This window comes from Nannobrachium achirus (assembly GCF_963921795.1).
Source record: "Nannobrachium achirus genome assembly, chromosome: 17".
In the NCBI taxonomy this organism is placed as follows: Eukaryota; Metazoa; Chordata; class Actinopteri; order Myctophiformes; family Myctophidae; genus Nannobrachium; species Nannobrachium achirus.
In genome coordinates, this window is record NC_137824.1 from 9,324,003 (window position 1) to 9,343,378 (window position 19,376).

A 19,376-nucleotide genomic window follows, 5' to 3' on the forward strand; every position below is an offset into this window, starting at 1 on the left:
GCTAAAACTACTAGAGAGAGAGACAGAGAGAGAGATAGAGAGGAGGCAGAGAGAGCGGAAACAGAAGGACGTAAAAAGTAAATGTTATCTCATTGCTTGGGGAGGTCCGAGCCTGTCGCATTTGTGTGCGTGTGTATGTGGTCGTGTGTGCGCGCACGTGTGAGTGTGTGTGTGTGGTCGTGTGTGCGTGCGCGTGTGTAGTTGTGTGTGTGTGTGTGTGTGTCCCCTCTTGTGTTAGACGTGACAGTCATTGAAGTGTGTCAGGAGGAGTTACACCTGGTCAGAGGTAAGATGGATTTACTGTTACTGTCAAACATCTAAAGTGTAAACTATTGTTCAGTCTCTGAGTACAGAGCGAGAGATGAGAGAATGCTTCTGCTGTGCAGTCATCACAGCCTCATGGGACTGTTTCTACACTGTGTGGAATGTCTGTTATGTGGAGAGTGAGAGAGAGAGAGAGAGAGAGAGAGAGAGAGAGAGAGAGAGAGAGAGAGAGAGAGAGAGAGAGAGAGAGAGAGAGAGAGTCTTCCTGACATGTATGTGTGTGTTCCTCGTGCGCACACACTGTATGTGTGCAGAGACACCTCTATCTCTCTCCGCGTGTTTGAGGTAGGCCTATTGTATACGTACGTGTTTCGCGTGCATGTGTGTGTGTGTAACTGGACGGTGTTGTGTGTGTGTGTGTGTGTGTGTGTGTGTGTGTGTGTGTGTTTCTCGCCTCAGAGCCCATGGAGGTGACGTCTACTGCTGGAGGAGGAAGACATGCTCCATGACACTGCGTCTGACTGCAGCAGCCACACAGACAGACGTACAGACACACAGACAGACGTACAGACACACACACAGACAGACAGAGACACAGACAGACAGCTGGCACAGGATGACGTACGGGAGGTTTCGGGGGACGAGGTGAGGAGCTCATGAGGCAGTTTAAGGCAGTGTTTCTCAACCTTTTTTCAGCCTGGGCACACTTTTCATGTCCCAAGAATCCATGGACACACCAACATAATACAGGGGTGTAAATGTCGTCACTCTCGGGAAGAAACATTGTAGGCTATCTCCAAGTTTGAAATGTGTACGTTTCTTCGCAAAGTAAAGCCCTGCTTCATCATACAAGGCTGTCGCACAACAGTAGTGAAAACAGCAGATCTACAAGCACACAACGCCTTGCACCGCGAGGCATTGTGTGCTTGTAGATCGGCTGTTTTAAATCATTTTTAAAATGGTAAATACAATACTGGCTCTCAAGCAGTTTCAAGGGGCACACTTGACCCTTCTCAGGGGCACACCAAAGGTCCCCAGGCACAGTGGTTGAGAAACACTGGTTTAAGGCACTTCCACACCAAGTCCGTGATGTGTGTGTGATCGCACGCATCACATTCATTTCCAACGGGAGCATACTCACGCTGATGTCCCGTATCTGACGGACTGACAAGGACAGATCTAATTTGAATAAAGTCCATCTCAACCGACTTTATTCAAATCTTGTCCGTGCGTGAAGCCAATGAAAGCAGCACGGCTCTGCGTGTAGGTGTGTCTGTCTGTGGGAAATGACAGGGAAGTGATCCAACAGAGTGACTGTCCGACAACAACAGCCGTCGTGGACTGGAGGCAGACAGAATTGCGTTCTATGCACGTAGACTGCGTGTCCACGGAGTTCAGAGTCTAGACCAGGGTTGGGCAACTTTGATGATGGCGAGGGCCACTGTATTCCCACCTTCACTCCAGAGGGCCACATTGCATATTGCTTATGTCCTACTTTGTCATTCTATAGTATCTCATATAAAAGAAGCAAAAATAGCAGATCTGCAAGCTCAAAACACATCGCGCTGCGATGCGTTTTGAGCTTGTAGATCGGCTATTTTGGCTTCTTTTGAATTGGAATCCTGATTTCTTTTTGTTATCTTTTAATTGGAATCCTGAAATGTAACATTTTGATTTAATTTCAAAACGCATTTAGTTATAATATACTCGTGTTAAATTTATGAACTTAAATACCAATACATTGGACATAAGAAAATACATTTAAATACCACTACCGTATAGTCATTAAGCTACTAATATAGACAGACGGAATTAAAGCAGGTCATGTTTGGAATTGTAACAGCTGAAATCAATAATATATCAACCTGTGGGCCGCATTAAGTGAAGGTGGGGGCCGCATGTGGCTCTCGGGCCACCAGTTGCCCATGTAGAACACACTCTGCCTCCCGTCCAGCACAGCTCCGGCACACAGCTGTGTCCTGGGCAGTGCTGTTGTTGTTGTTTGACAGTCATGCTGTTTGGATCACTTCTATGTCATTTACCACAGACACACCTACACACACTCACACACACACAACAGCGCTGCTTTCATTGGCTGCACGGAGCTCACAGACGGATAATAACATCAACTTTATCAATTAGATCTGTCGATTTTCAAATTAGATCCGTCCGTCGGATACGCAGCATCAGCGAGAACTTTGCCGTATCGTACCAGACATACTGTCACGCATTATACCCAAATGAATGGGATGCGTGTGATCAGGGCCGGATCTACTCTTTAGCACTAGGTGGGGCAGGAAGAAATTATAGGGGGGTCACCTCCAGCCCATGCCGCGAAGCCCCTAAAACACCCGAAATGCATAGAAAACAAAGATTTTTGGCACACTTATAACACGCAATACAAACAACAGTTTTTAATTTACACCTATCTATCTCTCTCTCTCTAATATCTTATCAGTGTATCTATCCATCTACCTAGTTAGCATAACATTTCAAATTGTTTCATATTTTTGAAACTTTAGATTTTTGCATGCCATCATGTTTGGTGGGGCAGACAGGGCATTTAAGGGGGCATTGCCCCCCCTGCCTATGCCTAGATCCAGCCTTGCATGTGATCACTCAGAGTCGGGTCTGAAAGAGGCTATAGGAGGGGTAGGCAACCTTAGGCACGGGTGCCAACATTGGCACGGGGAGGGTGATCACTGGCACGCTGGCAGAAGTGTGAGAGAGAGGATTTTTATTTTAAATATTTTAAACGTGGTCAATTAAATGAAGTCACCTAATTTACAGCAAACCCTGTGCATAATTCTACATTCATTTACCCATTTAGGCCTAGAATTATTGAATGCTTTAGCTATTGAAAAATAGCAGATATACAAGCTCGCAGCGCGGCACCGAGTGCCGCGCTGCGAGCTTGTAGATCTGCTATTTTTGAAAAAAGTTGTGAAAATGTGTGCAAATCTTTGAATATATGTATTTTTAAAGTGAACGTTTGTAACTCAAACTTTGCTTCTGGGGGGGGGGGGTCCCTGGAACTAGATATTTTGCGATGGGGGTCCGTGGCCAAATAAATATCAGTTTAGTAGTAGTCGGGGAGATGGGTGGATTATTGCTAATGATCATTACATCAATGTCCTGACAATTAAATTATGTCTGAATTCGTGATGGCGTGTCATCAAAATGTACAGTATGTTGACATGGCATGTTGCATCAGAGCAGCTGGTCTGTAGACATGCCTCCAGGAAATGGCCAGACGGTTATCTCATCTGCTCACTCTCCTTGCCTCTTCTTTATACTTCCCTCACAGGTCTTAAAGGACGACTCCACACTAAATAACATCTACTCTACGCTCATTTTCATACTTATATTGCTCCAAAAAGACTGCCCATGGGGTCTATTAGGCAGAAATGCCCCTGTTGTCCAGTGTCCCCAACAGAACCCAGCAGCTCTCATAGCATAGAGTGGAGCCTATAAGCCTATGGCTTTTACGCTATTTGCTGTGGTCAAAAGTGATTTTCCTTTTCACGAATGTGTTACTAGTTGTCATTACAAACACATCCATGCCTTGGTTGTCCCACACAAACCGCCACAGTCTCATAAATCATGAGCGTTCTGCAAAAACTGCCAATCAAAGTGACTGTACTTTTCCGGGACTTGGCAAAACACATAACAGCATAACATCTGTTTAGCAGAGTGTGGCGGCTTGTGTGGGACAAATATGGCATGGATGTGTTGGTAATGACAACTAATAACAAATTGATACAAAAATAAACATGTAAATGCGATAGGCTTATGGACTCCACTCTATGCTATGAGGGCTGCTGGGTTCGCTTGGGGAAACTGGACAACAGGGGCATTTCTGCCTAATAGACATTTGGGATCAATATACTGTGAGTAGGAAAATTAGTACGTTATTTAGTCTGGAGTTGTCCTTTAACACAGTGTTTCTCAACCACTGTGCCTTGGGGACCTTTGGTGTGCCCCTGAGAAGGGTCAAGTGTGCCCCTTGAAACTGTTGCCCCTTGTTGATGTTCTGACATGTTATCTTGTTTATTATAGTGATGTATTATCTGCTTATTGTAAGTCGCTTTGGATTAAAAGCGTCTGCTAAATGCCTAAACTGTAAACTGTAAACTGCTTGAAAGCCAGTATTGTATTTATCATTTTAAAAATGATTTAATCTACAAGCACACAACGCCTCGCACCGCAAGGCGTTACGTGTGCTTGTAGACGTAACGCCTTGTAGACGTGTGCTTGTCGGCTGTTTTCACTACTGTTGTGCGACAGCCTTGTATGATGAAGTAGGGCTTTACTTTGCAAAGAAACGTACAAATTTGAAACTTGGAGATACAAGGTTTCTTCCCGACAGTGACGATATTTACACCCCCGTATTATGTTGGTGTGCCCATGGATTCTTGGGACATGAAAAGTGTGCTCATGCAGAAAAAAGGTTGAGAAACACTGCTTTAACACTCGTAGGCCTACTTATTAAGGCTCTTTTCCATTCTGCTCAGACAGGGTGCTGATATTGTGCATGTTGGCTCACTGGAAACACTCTGCTACACCAGAGGGTCTCAAAGTGCGGTCCAGGGACCCCCATGGTTCCTTGAGGGGGTTCCAAATGGCCCGTTATGGGTGTGCAACTTTGAGAGTGAACACAAATGGGACCAAATGGACCTATACGGGTGTGTAACTGTTGAAATTCCCTCCATTAGTATACAGTAAGTGGAAAGTTATTAAGAGGCCCAATAAGACTGGTGGTGCTTTGGGCACCACCAGTCTTCCCTGGGACCCAGGTATTCGGGTACAATGCAAGTACCTCCATATTGTACTGTGTAGGGAAATCACGCTTTTTCAAACGACCATCATTTCGTGCTACACGTGTGTGTAGCACGTAAACCACTCCATAGAGTGGCTGTGCGTGTGTCTGTAGCCTTTTTCCTCAGCGTTTTGTCATAGCAAAATGTGTGTGCGTAGCATCATGTTTGTCTAGTGATGTCATATGTCGTATGTCTGTAGCCTTTTTCCTCAGCGTTTTGCCATAGCAAAACGTGTGTGTGTAGCATAGCCTGTACATCCTAGACTCAAATCCTAGTCTGAAGATGTTATGCAAGCACGACCACCGCTCACTTCACACATTGGGTGTGATTTTTTTCTATTGATTAGTCATGCCATGGAGAGTAGAGTTCAATAATATACATATTTTTTTGTCGCATTCCTAAGACAAAAATGTGATAACAATAAATTTACCCCCATTCGTCAAATCAAAATTTTGTCTTAGGAATGTGACAAAAAACAAAAAATATTATTTAACTCTACTCTCCATGGCGTGACTAAGCAATAGAAAAAAAAAGTCATTTTGGGGGTGAACTACTCCTTTAAGTAAATGTACTTTGTTGCTTTTCACCAGTGGTTCTCAACCTGTGGGTCGGGACCCCCAGGGAGTCCCCAAATTGGCCTGAAAAGGTTGAGAAGCACTGATTTATACCACTGACCCACAGGAAGGATAAAGTGTTGACCCACATCCAAACACAGTTCAGTGACTGCTGGGTGTGGGGGCGGCAGCTAGCTCAACAACACCAAACTAAACAAATCTAAACTAAACAAAGTTGATGCAGCTGAGCTAACAGGGTCGACAGGAGGGAACTGCAGTGTGGGAACAAGCAATGGAATCGAATAATACGTTTTTTTTTTTTTTTTTACATTTTTATAATTTACCACTTTAAAAGCATGTTTTATTTACAATTTACAATTTAGGCATTTAGAATCATAATCCAGAGTGACTTACAACTTAGTTTTACAATTATACTTTGTCGCACAATAGTGTCGCACAAAAACAAATAACAAGCCAACGTGTGGCGTCTAAATAGATTATAAGGTCTTCATCCCTTAACCTGACCAGATGGTGGCGTATTGAGTTCCAGCCTTCATATGGAACCGCTCAGAGATTGGTGCTACACCAAACAGCGCCCGGTTTGAACCAATCAGTGGCAGCTATGGGCGGGATCAGTCGATCAGAGTGCGACCGGGTGTGACACGATCAAGAAGCACATGTTGCAGTTGCACTGTTCTTTCTTTCATCTCTGCCGCTACCACGAGCTGCTGTGAGACTCTTTTTTTTAAACGCACTTCACGTCGCGCGCTGCCTCGACCCCCATCGTGGGACCGCGACGCAAAGGGGCCTAAAATGTATGGTAATTAAATCAGGCCAGGCCGGACTCATCCTGGCCACAATAGGCGATGTAGCCTAAATGGCATGAGTCTGCAGACACTGGAAGTGCCACGGTTAACGGAAGTTACGTCATGCATTGCAGTCTTCCGGTGAAATTCTCCCGGCGGAAGTATGCCGTTTCAGCCTATGGTCGAAACCAGGCTTTTCTCTTCGCAGATGAGTAAGCCTGGCTACGCGAGGCTAGGCCGGATTTGGCCTCGGGCCGGCCCAGTTAGGGCCGGGCCTTGATTTTCAGGCCCGTTGAGAACTCTACTCAATAGCGCCCCTTTGCCAACAGAGGGCTTTTTGGTATTGCAGCTGAAAAGGCTTGGAATGACATACAAACACAACATTAAAATTCAATATCTGAGTGGTTGTTTAGGCTTAAACCTGTGTAAAGGCGTAGGCCTATTATGGGCCTATACGGCACATTTATATACAATATATCTACAGTATGTATAAATGCGCATGATGTATCCCCTTTAACTCCTGGACTGGTGCTTGTAGCGACCATGCAGTGCGTGTGTGTTGAGCGCGTGGCGTGCCACATGTTTACCACGGGCACTTCCTCTTCCTGTTGCTGTTGCTTAGCACCGAGGAGGGCGGACCCGATGCTGTGGTCGTCTGCTCTGAGCTGGTTTCACTCCTGTTTCCACTGAACCGAGTACAATTTCCATGAACTGAGTAGCCTACAAAGTATAAAGTGACTTGTCTTTTAGTTCTACTGGATCTCTTCTCCACTATTAGTCCCTCATTTTCGTCTAGTTTTGTATTTGTTGACAAACTTGTCAATACATTGTCAATACGTTTGGGTCGTCATTGCTTAGTTTTTATGTAGTTTCCGTCAGTGAAGAAAGGTAGCTGACGAACAACTGAGAAAAATGTTCAATATGTTCAACACTTTAAAGTGATAGTTCAGCTATTTTTGACATAAAGCTGTATGAAATACTTGCCATTAAAATAGTGGTTACAAATGTATTAATTCATTACCAGAGTCCCGTGGTCAGAGTTCTGTTTTAGATGAATATAAAGTAGTTCCGGTAATTTGGTAGGGGCTCATGGCCCAATCAAGAAAAATAGATGAATCCACAAAACTAGCATCATTTGTATTGTTGACCTATTTCTACCAAATAGACCAACTTTCGTTCAAGTTTGACCCCTCTGTCACATGGTACTATTTTTTGTGTCCAGTATCACTACGCCGCTGCAACGTATTTCCCCAAAACAATGTGCTTTGCAGTCAGCTGATCAGAACAAAACCTTGCTCTATATGGTAGAAATAGGCCAACAATACAAATGACGCTAGTTTTGTGGATTAATCTATTTTCAATGATTGGGCCACGCCAAATGGCCCCCACCCCATTGGAACTACTTAAAATTCATCTAAAACTGACCAGAACTCTGACCACGGGACTCTGGTAATGAATTCATACATTTGTAACCGCTATTTTAATGGCAAGTATTTCACACAGCTTTATGTCAAAAATATCACTTTAAGGATCAAAGATTTTATGTCACAGATTTGCGTTCCAGTTCTTAATGACTTAAAGCTTAAGAGACCAGCCGCCCCAGTGAGTAAATGTCCTCACAATTATAGTAATGTAAACCTGTGTGCGTGCGTGCGTGCATCGGTGTGTGTGTGTGAGTGAGACAGAGAGTGAAAGTGAAAGAGATGGTGAGATACACTGAACAATAACCGATGTGTGTGTGTGATAGACTGCATGTTTTCACTTCTCCATCCATACTAGGACACGTACCGTAGATAGAAACTGTGTATAAATTATAGAAGCAAAACAAAATGCAAAACATGTGTTCCTCTGGCTGGCTGAGATAAACACTACTAGGTATACACACCCACACACACACACACACACGCACACGCACACGCACACGCACACGCACACACACACACACACACACACACACACACACACACACACACACACACACACACAGAGGAACAGTCTGTGATGACTCTTTTTCCTTTCCCCCACTTTGCTGGATTCTTTGGGATCTAATCTAACATTTTTCCTTGTCCCTTCCCGGCAGGGCGGGGCTGTAAGATGACGGCAGCCAATCAGAGCTGCGGCGGTGACGAGGACCTGCAGAGCTACCAGCACCAGGTGTACGCGGTGGTGTACAGCGTGATCATGGCCCCGGGGCTGCTGGGTAACGTGCTGGCGCTGTGGGTGTTCAGGATCTACGTGAAGGAGACCAAGAAGGCTGTGATCTTCATGATGAACCTGGCTGTGGCCGACCTCATGCAGGTGATGATGATGATGATGATGATGATGTAGCCCTGAATACATGTCTGACGGTCATATACATGACGTCATGTTTCCCCCTCAACCTCGCGACCAGTGAGGTTACATGCCGCTTCCAGATTGTTTAAAAACACTTTGCCAGCCGAAATAGAATGGCTTGTTGGTAGATTAGCCGTGAAATTTCTATTATTATATTATGATCTGAACTGCATTCATTTTACAAGACCATCAGCGCTATATCACGTGGTCTTCATCCCCCATAAACATCACGCGATCCCCGTTGTATTCTCACCACAGTCACCAGCCAAATTCCTCCCTCTGCATTGGCTTAGAGTGGCGGTTTCGGCCGATGCATCTCCTCCACGTGCGTTTCGCGTGCGCAATCCATTCACGTAAATGTCGGCTCAAATAATCCAAGCGTGACTCTACAGTAGATATGAACAGTTTCGCTAGCTTAGCCCCCAGCACTCCAGCTGTGCTAGCACTAATGTCTAAACAGAAAACGGACGGGAGCAGGGAAGCTATTACAGGGAAAGGACCTGACGTCACTTCTGCTTCATGTCAGAGGAGCCATGCGCTATCGATGGACGAGCGGTGACTAGGGAAGGTTAGACGATCGCCGATTTTCGGATAAAAAACATTTATTTCGTTTTTAATGACATAGTACGGTAAAAGACGGCGCGGCTGAGACATCCTTGCTCAGATGTCCGGTATATTCCGGTTTTAATATTAAGTGGCTCCCCGTGGCTTGGAAAGGGTTAACAAAAAGCATTTTTATCCTGTTTTCCCTTGTATTTCCCCCCCTAGTGGACAGTCGCGTCATCTCCCGTCGCTCACTGTAGTGAACGGAGATGATGCGATGACATGACTCTCGCACTTTATTTTTGAAATCTGACGTTTGTAGCCACAAACCGTCGCGCTATGAAAACCTCACTGGCCGCGAGGTTGAGGGGGAAACATGACGGTTATGTATATGACCGTTATGTATATTCAGGGCTAATGATGATGATGATGATGATGATGATGATGATGATAATCAGGAACGTGCAGTGAATGTCAGAGAGGCAGGGGCTCACATTTCTAAAAGGGGCCTTTTGTAGGTGGAAATATCAAAAATAGCAGACCTCCAAGCTCACAATGCGTCGCGCTGCGACGCGTTGTGAGCATGGAGGTCGGCTATTTTTGGTGCGTGATACCACACTGAACTAAGCATAATCAAGTGAATACTGGAGATGTGGCGTAACAGCATGGATTTCTACACAGAGAGGGCAATTCTTTCAACATAAGATGCTGCATTCAAGTTCAGGAGAGTTTGGACAAGCCAGGCAATTATTTTGAATGATGCCTTCAGGTGTGGCATGGAAAGAGGGCATTTGCGTTTCTTTCGCCATTGTAAAAACTGCATTCATGGTCTGGAGAGGGCACTTTTTACAGACGGATAAAATGGCAAGGGCTCAAGCCTCCTTTGATGTCTATGTGTGCACGTGCCTGATGATGATGATGATGATGATGATGATGATGATGATGATGATCCTTATCTCTGAGCCAGGGGTCATCAATATGTCCGTACACGGACAAATGAGTCCGTGGCAAAGACTTGGTCTTGTCAGTGGCAGTTGTCACATGCACACGCACAGCACACGCTGTACCTAACCTCGCGTCACCAGGCCTTCTCTGGGGAAAGCCTGGTGATCGGTTAAAACGGGCAGTTTGATCCTGTCTAGGCGGAAACCACAAGCAGAAGAAGCGGCGTCGCTTTTTTTTTGGTTCCCCCTGTTTGTTTCCCCAATCCCTATTAAAATGCTCCAGTAGCCTGGTGTAGTCTAGCCAGTCGATACGAGCTACAACTAAAAGATGCATAGGCCTATACCAAATGAACTTTCCAAAAGCAAAACTATGCCGCATAAAGAGGTGTATTATGTAGGCCCTAAAAGTATGTCCTTGAGTGCAGTGGAATTATTTTGGGTTAAAACTGAATCTGGTTAGATCTTTCCGGCCAAAGTGTAGTCCGTCTAGCACTACAACATGACGTAGAGTGGTTTCCGCTCCCGACCGGATCAAACCCAGAAAAGTGAAGGGATCCCAGGCTACACTGTACCTAGGACAGGTCAAGTTTAAATTCATACTAAATTATCATTATAAAGTCAATTCCAAATATTATCGAATTATCTCGCGGCACCCCTGGACTGCCATCATGGCACCCCAGGGTGCCCCGTCACCCACTTTGAAAACCCCTGACCTAGGGCACCACGGTGGATCAGTTCAGTAGAGTTAACATGTTTCCTTCTCTTCCTCTTGAGGATCAGTTCCATAGAGTTTACAACAAGGGTTCATATTTCAGATTGTATTCAGAGTAAAGAAAAGATGAGTGTTCAAATGTTTTCATTTACTGTCTACTATCGTTTTAGCGGTTTAGATTTCAGTGGGTGGGGGCATGCGTACAAGTGGCTACATTATTTAGACACAATAAGACGCCGATTTCTTTATTACTATTTACAGTAGCACCACCAGCCCCCATAAGTCACACCTGTCCACGAGAGATTGCGGTGCATCTTGGGAACTGGCATATTGGGCCCGATTCATCAAGCACTTTACAGCCAAATGACACCCATATTTTATATCTTACCGGCATTTAGGAAAATTCCCAAGTTAGGGTCAGATTCAGCAATGTTTTCAGATTCAGCAATATTTCAGCAATATTTGAAAGGATTTCGAAGGTAAGACAGAAATATAAGCCAGATTTAGTCACTTTATTTACACTATATTTATGACCAGATTGATGAATCGGGCCCCAGCTGGTGTCTAAAAAGACATATTTAGCCACTTGTACGCATGCCCCCACCCACTGAAATATTAATCATTAAAATGGCTAAAATGATAGAAAGCAGTAAATGAAAACCTTATAACACTCATCTTTTCTTTTCTCTAATTACAATCTAAAATATGAACCCTTGTTGTAAAAACAAAGTTGTCCTTTAACATGTCTCCTTCTCTTCCCTTGAGGATCAGTTCCATTAAGTTAACATGTCTCCTTCTCTTCCCTTGAGGATCAGTTCCATTAAGTTAACATGTCTCCTTGTCATCCTCAGGTGCTGTCCCTTCCTCTAAGGATCTACTACTACCTGAACCACAGCTGGCCATTCGGCCATCCTCTGTGCATGCTGTGCTTCTACCTGAAGTACGTCAACATGTACGCCTCCATCTACTTCCTGGTGTGTGTGAGCGTGAGGCGCTGCGAGCTCATCATGAGACCACTCAGGTCAGTCAAACAAATAATGGCAATTAACGATCGTTTTTACGTTCGTCATTGGAACGTAGAAATCCAAACATTTCTGTACAACTTTTACCACTAATAATAATACGTACATGCAATTGATCTAGTATTTCCAAGTAGTAAGAGTCTGGTGAAAATGATGCAACTTCTTCTCCTATGTTGAGGGCAAAAATAATACATTCATTCATTCATTCATTCCCAGAAGCCCAGACGTTTCAGGGCTACGGTCTTCAAAAATGACAGTACTTGCGCAAGTATTAAAGGACGACTTTAGTTTTTTTACAATAAGGGTTCATATTTTAGATTGTAATTAAAGAATATAAAAGATGAGTGTTAAAATTATTTCATTTACTTCTTTCTATTGTTTTAGATATTCTTATTTCAGTGGTTGGGGGCATGCGTACAAGTGGCTAAATATGTAATTTTATACAGAATAAGCCCATTCCAAAGATACAACGCAACCTTTCATGGTTGGATGTGACTTATGGGGGCTAGAAGTGTTACTGTAAATAGCAATAAAGAAACTGCTGGCTTATTGTGCCTAAAAAGACATATCTAGCCACTTACGCATGCCCCCATGCGTACGCATGCCCCACATTTTAGCACAGTAAACGCAATAAAACATTAGAACAAAGCAAATGAAAACATTTTAACACTCACTTTTTCTTTTCTCTAATTACAATCTAAAATATGAACCCTTGTTGTAAAAAAACAAAGTTGTCCTTTAATATAGTGATATTCCACGGCAGGTACAAGTCGTCCAGGAGGAAAGGAGACGTGGTCATCTGTGCGGTGGGCTGGCTGCTGGTGGGTCTGGGCTGCCTGCCCTTCCCTCTGCTCCGGAGGAACAAGCCCTCCGACCCCTCCTCCTCCCTGGGGGAGTGCTTCTCAGAGCTGCCCATGGCCGAGGTCACCCCCGCGGTCGCCTGGACCCTACTGGTCAGCGCTGAGCTGCTGGGCTTCCTGCTTCCTCTGGTGCTGGTGGTGGCCTGTAGCTGTCTGACCGCCGCCAGCCTGCGGGAGCACCGGCCGGGAGCCATGCAGGTACTGTGCCGTGTAGTAGCCTTGTTCACAGCTTTTGTTCTGGGGCAGCAGGGACTCAGGAGGTAGAGTGGCCGCCTGGGAACCAGAAGGGTCCCAGATGGAACCTGGGCTCCCCCAAAGTAAAGCCCTTTGCACACAGGACAGTTGCGTTTTTTCGTTTGCTGCATGAATAAAACGCATTGGATTTGGTGTGCAAGGCTGTGCGGAATCGGCGCTGCGGATCCCAAAAGGAGTCATAAAAGGAGTGATGAGTTTTTTACCGCATGCGAGAAGACACACGAATCGAACTGGGTTCGATCGAGCAAAAAAAACACATGGCCGCAGCCACTCGTCGCATGGCTAATTAGTTGGGTCAAAAGGGGCAGTTCCGTGACCGTGGAGAGCGAAGGTCCGTTTCTCAATGGATTTGTCATCTAGGAGGGTTATTAAACAAATTTGGCCGGGGTGTATTTTTCAAAATGGTTGGGAAAATGGATTCAGAATAATTAAAAACCCCTAGTTTGACCCCTCACATCCCACTTAAAGCAGATTTTTTGGTAGGCATTTTTTCCTTTATAGTGGAGTGTATAGTAATTGAATGACTCCCAAAAAAACTGCTTTAAGTGGGATGTGAGGGGTCAAACTAGGGGTTTTAGTTATTCTGAATCCATTGCAAGCATTTGTTTTGCATGAAAAACATTCCTTGGGCTAAAAAACGGCCAACAACACTATGGTTTAGTGATGAGTCATCAATTTTCACAGTCTTTTAGGGTCCGTTTTTAGCCCACGGAATGTTTTTCATGCAAAACAAATGCTTGCAATGGATTCAGAATAATTAAAAACCCCTAGTTTGACCCTTCACATCCCACTTAAAGCAGATTTTTGGGTAGGCATTTTTTCCTTTATAGTGTAGGTGAATGAGACTGAAAATTACCCTAGCTGTCAAACATTTTCCCAACCATTTTAAAAAATACACCCCGGCCAAATTTGTTTAATAACCCTCCTAGATGACAAATCCATTGAGAAACGGACCTTCGCTCTCCACGGTCACGGAACTGCCCCTTTTGACCCAACTAAATTCGGACCCGGTGTGCATGCATAGAGAAACATTGTTTTCTTTAAAAAAAAACTAATTGTCCGTTTTATCCGTGCGGATAAACGCGCCTGTGTGCAAAGGGCTTTAGTGTTGAAGTGTCAAGACTCTGAACTCCTAGTTGCTCCCAGTGAGCAGGTTGGTGCCTTGCATGGTTTCCTCTGCCATCGGTGCATCATGAATGTTTGAGTGAATGGGTGAATGTAATGCACAATCTATGTAAAGCGCCTTGGATAAGGCGCTAAATAAATGCACCATTTACCATTCATGACTGACATTGCTATGTAGGGCACATTATGAGTTATAATGATGAAATGTACTAACTGTGCCCAACAGGATCAGGGGGAGAAGCGCCGGGCGCTGAGGATGGTGCTGAGCTGTGCCGTGGTGTTCCTGGTGTGTTTCGTTCCCTACCACGTCACCATGCCTCTGGACTTCATGGTCAAGGTACCAGCATCTCCTGTAGGCTATGGAACACCCTGCTTGTGGCAAGCAGAAAAGCTAATTCCAGGGCCTATTTTTTAAAACTCTTCTAAAAACACATCTGTTCAGGAAAGCCTTCCCCTAGATCAGTGGTTCTCAAACCTTTTCACGCCGCGACCCCCAAACTAATCATATTTGAACTGGGGTCCCCCTCCCCCCCCAACCCTGACGAGCACTAAGAGTTGAGGCATTACATTTTGTATAACACGGTTCTATTGAGAGAATAGCCGATCTACATGCTCACAACGCATGAGCATGAAGATCAGCTATTTTCAAATGTTTTGCCTCTAATATTTGACAATTTGGCCAATGTTTAATTTGTAATTTTAAAGTCCTTAAATTGTCACTTTAGAAATGTGCAGATACGCTCTATACTCTTAAACCGTATGTTGGTTTGTTTACTGTTGAGTGAGAAAACAACGTTGCACATTAAGTTGATCATCTGCAGACCCCCCAAAATAATTTGGGGACCCCCCAAATGTTGTGCATGTCTGTATTGTTTATCTGTTGATATTTGCACTGAGACCAAATAAATGTGTTTCACTGCTTGTCAGAACTGATTAAAGGACAACTTTGTTTTTTTTTACAACAAGGGTTCATATTTTAGAGTCATTAGAGAAAAGAAAAGATGAGTGTTAAAAGGCTTTTATTTACTGCTTTCTATCGTTTTAGTGATTTTAACGAGTTTGATTTGCACCGCACTGCACCACACTCTTTCATGGGCAGATGTGACTTATGGGGGCTGGTGTAAAAGTAACAAAGAAATTGCCGGCTTATTGTGTCTAAAAAGACATATTTAGCCACTTGTACGCATGCCCCAACCCACTGAAATCAAAATACTAAAATCGCTGAAACAATAGAAAGCAGCTAAATGAAAACATTTTAACACTCATCTTTTCTTTTCTCTAATGACTAATGATCTAAAATATGAACCCTTGTTGTTAAAAACCAAAGTTGTCCTTTAATGATAATTCCATAGACTTTAAACAAAAAAAATGTTTTACTGCTGTTCAGCATTTTGTAACGCAAGTTTTGAAAAAATAACGTAATTATTATTGTTGTTATTATTATGAAGGTGGACGCTCTGAGCAACTGCGCGCTGCGGGCCGCGGTGCTTCGCCTCCACCCCTTCACGCTGTGCCTGGCCAGCCTCAACTCCACCCTGGACCCCCTCATGTACTACTTCACCACGCACGAGTTCTGGAGGCGCCTGAGCCGCCCCGAGCTCCCCGACAACCTCAACGCCTTCTCCGACGGCGGCAGGACTTTCTCCGATGCCGCCGCGGAGGAGAACCTGTCCGTGTTCACCAGACAGTCGTCCCGAGTTACGGAGGCGGAGGCGGAGGACAGAGAGCGCCCTGATGATGACATGATGGACCCCCCGGAGTGTTGTTTTCAGCCGCGGAGCGCCAGCCAACCGCTGAAACCCACCGACGCTTCCTGACATGATGTTTGAGGAGCTCTTCGCGCCTTTGCAACCTTATCTCCTTATACTGTAATTGGTCCTCACCAGGCACGTGCAGAGAATGCTAAGCTGCGTCCAAAACTGAAGCTATTTCTTCTATTCTAGTCGCTTATCGCTTCACTTTGGTCGCGCAGGTCTGCGTTGGTAAAGAAATCATGTCCCGTTGGTATCAAGGCGAAACACCTGGAAAAAAGGGAGTCCCAACTCCAAACACCAAAAACATGTCCGTGTCTCAGGACAACATCAACGCTGATTGGCTGTCAGGACGCGATGGGTGGAGTGGGGTTGAAGCGAAGGTCGCTTCAGTTGGATTTTTCCAAGTGGGGCGAAGACACTGTCGGATGGTTCGCGCCGCGCTCGGTCGCGTGTCGTCTCGTCTTTGCATTCACTTTGTATGTAATCGCGCCGCTCGAACCATCCAGGTTTGAACCCAGCTTTAGAGAGGCAGGGGCTGACATTTCTAAAAGGGCCTTTTGGGGAAAATATAGAAAATAGCAGACCTCCAAGCTCACAACGCGTCGCGTTGGAGGTCGGCTATTTTCAGCGCTTGATACCACACTGAACTAACCATAATCAAGATACTGGAGATGTGGCGTAACGGCATGGATTTCTACACAGGGAGGGCAATTCTTTTAACATAAGATGCTGCGTTCAAGTTCAGGAGAGTTTGGACAAGGCAATTCTCTTGAATGCTGCCTTCAGGTATGGCATGGAAAGAGGGGCATTTGCATTTCTCTCACCATAGCAAAAACTGCATCCATGGTCTGGAGAGGACACTTTTTACAGACTGATAAAAGGGCAGGAGCTCAAGCCCCCTTTGATGTCTTATGTGTGCACGTGCCTGGTCCTGGGTCTGCCCAGGGGTCTCCTCCTCCTCCCAGTGGGACGTCCAGCGAGGACCACCCTAGGGAAACACTTCTCACCCTGTCCCTAAGTGAGAAGTCATCATAGGGAAACACTCAGGGGTCATCTGTGACTCAACTTCTCACCTTGTCCCTATAAGTGAAAAGCCATCCGTGACTCAACTTCTCACCCTGTCGCTTTAGGGGCCTTTTCCACCGGCAAAGAACCGGTTCAGGTTCTTTCTCCCGCCTATGGGATGAACCAGAGGTGAGCATCTCCACCGAGAACCGGAGTTGGTTCCGAACCGTAAAAGTTGGTTCAGAACCGGAACCCCAAAATCCTTGGTTTTTCCCAGTGAACCACCATCTGAACTGGGGGACAAATATGGCTCTGGTTCAATCTGGTGGAAACGCAAGCCGGTTCGCAAGAACGAACCAAGGTTCCAAGAAAGTTGAACCGGCACTGGTTCTGGAACCAAGGTTCTTTTGGTGGAAAAGGCCCTAAGTGAGAAGCCAGCCATGCACCCGTCTGAGAAAACTCATTTAGGCCGATTGTAGGCCTTATTCTTTGGGTCATGACACACACTTCATGACCATAGGAACCAAGATTGACCGGTACACAAATAGTATACATAAATACATATTGATTATTGAACATACTGTAATGAAGATGTACCCAGACAGGCAAAGCATACAGAAAATGCTAAATGGAACAAAAGAAGTTAAGATCCCCATGCAACGCTGCAGTGATCACTATCCTTGCCTTTTATTGTAGATGTTTCCACTTCATAGCAGCAATCCTTGATACCAATTAAATGTTGTTTTCAGAATTCAGAATGTTTAAAAAAAAAATACATACAATGTGTTATACAGTATATGTTGCCCCTGTCAAAAGGCCAGACATGCATGCATATAGCTTGTATAGTTTCTTTCTTTAAAAATGTTTTAAATTGTATTTATTTATTTATTTGAAAACCCACCATATTTAGTTTAATAGAACCTAGTTCAATTTAGAACTGGTTGGTACAGTACAGTGTTTACACAGAATGTCCATCACTTTGAATCAAACTGTGAATCAATGTAAAGTCCCTCAGAGTTACACTGTGGACCCCCACTGGTCACTGGAAGACATTAGCGCTAGTTGGACCACTTTAACCCTACAGTATGTACTGTATGCATCTATAGCCTATACCTACAAAGTTCACAACTTGTAGCTCACAACCTGTGAGCTTGTAGATCGGCTGTTTTTTTCTCTTTCCCTTTCTTTATAAGGGGGGGGGGGGGGGGGGAATAAATATTCATTTGGGGGTCCTTGACACGAAAATGTTTGAAAGTGTCTTTTTAGAAACAATAAGCCCATTCCCAAGATGCACCGCAATCTTTCATGGGCAGATGTGACATGGGGTCTAGTAGTGTTACTGTAAATAGTAATAAAGAAATCGCTGTCTAAAAAGACATATTTAGCTGCCACCCACTGAAATCAAAATCACTAAAACCATAGAAAGAAGTAAATGAAAACATTTTAACACTCATCTTTTCATTTCTCTAATTGCAATCTAAAATATGAGCCCTTGTTGTAAAAAAAACAAAGCTGTTCTTTTTTATTGTGTTCTGCATTGTCTTTGCACTCAAACTCTGTCAAAATGTGAAATACGTTATGCGTGGCTCGTTTCACACGTGTTTTACACGCGATTGAGAATCTCGTCCATTTTAGGCGTTGATACGTGCCGACCAGTCGTTGTTGAGCTGCCTGGCGATGAGGTTTTTAAAATATTATTTTCTCCTCGTGAGATGAAGGAAACAAAAGCCCTGGAACCAAGTTAATGCAGATGTATTATTTAGTCAAATTATGTTATTTACACATCATGTTGTTAGACAGTATGGGTTTGATGTTTACCGTGGTACCCTTGTTATTTTTGGCACGCAACTGAATGTATTCATCCCGCTATTCACTCTGATGTTGTACTTTGTACTTTCATTTCAACAGATTGTTAAAGATCTTTTTTCAAAAAAGTGTACAGAAAGTGTTCAAATTGTGTTTTATGTGGCCACACCCACTTTGTTCATTGGTATACCTGTTTTTTTTCTTCACCTTAGCACCACCCACCTGAAGTTAGCCACGCCCACAGCTGTTGTCGTATGATGGGGGGCTTTCAAACTCAGCTTTCGGGGAGAAAACCAAAAATACACAGGGAAGACATATTTGCATATTATCAGAGTAACTCCATAGACACATACAAAACAGAAAAAGTACAAAACTATGGCACCACCTTAATACACCTTTCACTGGCGGGTGGTTCTCAACCTTTTCAGCCCGCCACCCCCAAAATAATCATATTTGGTAATATCAGCATGTAGATCATCTATTTTCACAATTTCTGCCTCTACTATTTGACAATTTGGCCAGTGTTTAATTTGTCATTTTAGAGGTATTAAAAAGTCCTTAAATTGTCACTT

At 44.3% G+C, this 19,376-nt stretch overlaps 1 protein-coding gene across 1 annotated transcript; it reads left to right on the forward strand.

Moving 5' to 3' along the window:
* Positions 1-851: 851 nt before the first annotated feature.
* On the forward strand, positions 852-16,320 carry LOC308301735 (putative G-protein coupled receptor 174). Its single transcript, XM_080745825.1, has 6 exons — positions 852-909; positions 8,525-8,742; positions 11,829-11,998; positions 12,763-13,057; positions 14,466-14,576; positions 15,688-16,320. Exons 2-6 carry the CDS (start codon positions 8,539-8,541, stop codon positions 16,054-16,056), a joined length of 1,149 nt encoding a protein of 382 aa, XP_080601951.1. The 5' UTR covers positions 852-909; positions 8,525-8,538; the 3' UTR covers positions 16,057-16,320.
* The last annotated feature ends 3,056 nt before the right edge of the window (positions 16,321-19,376 follow it).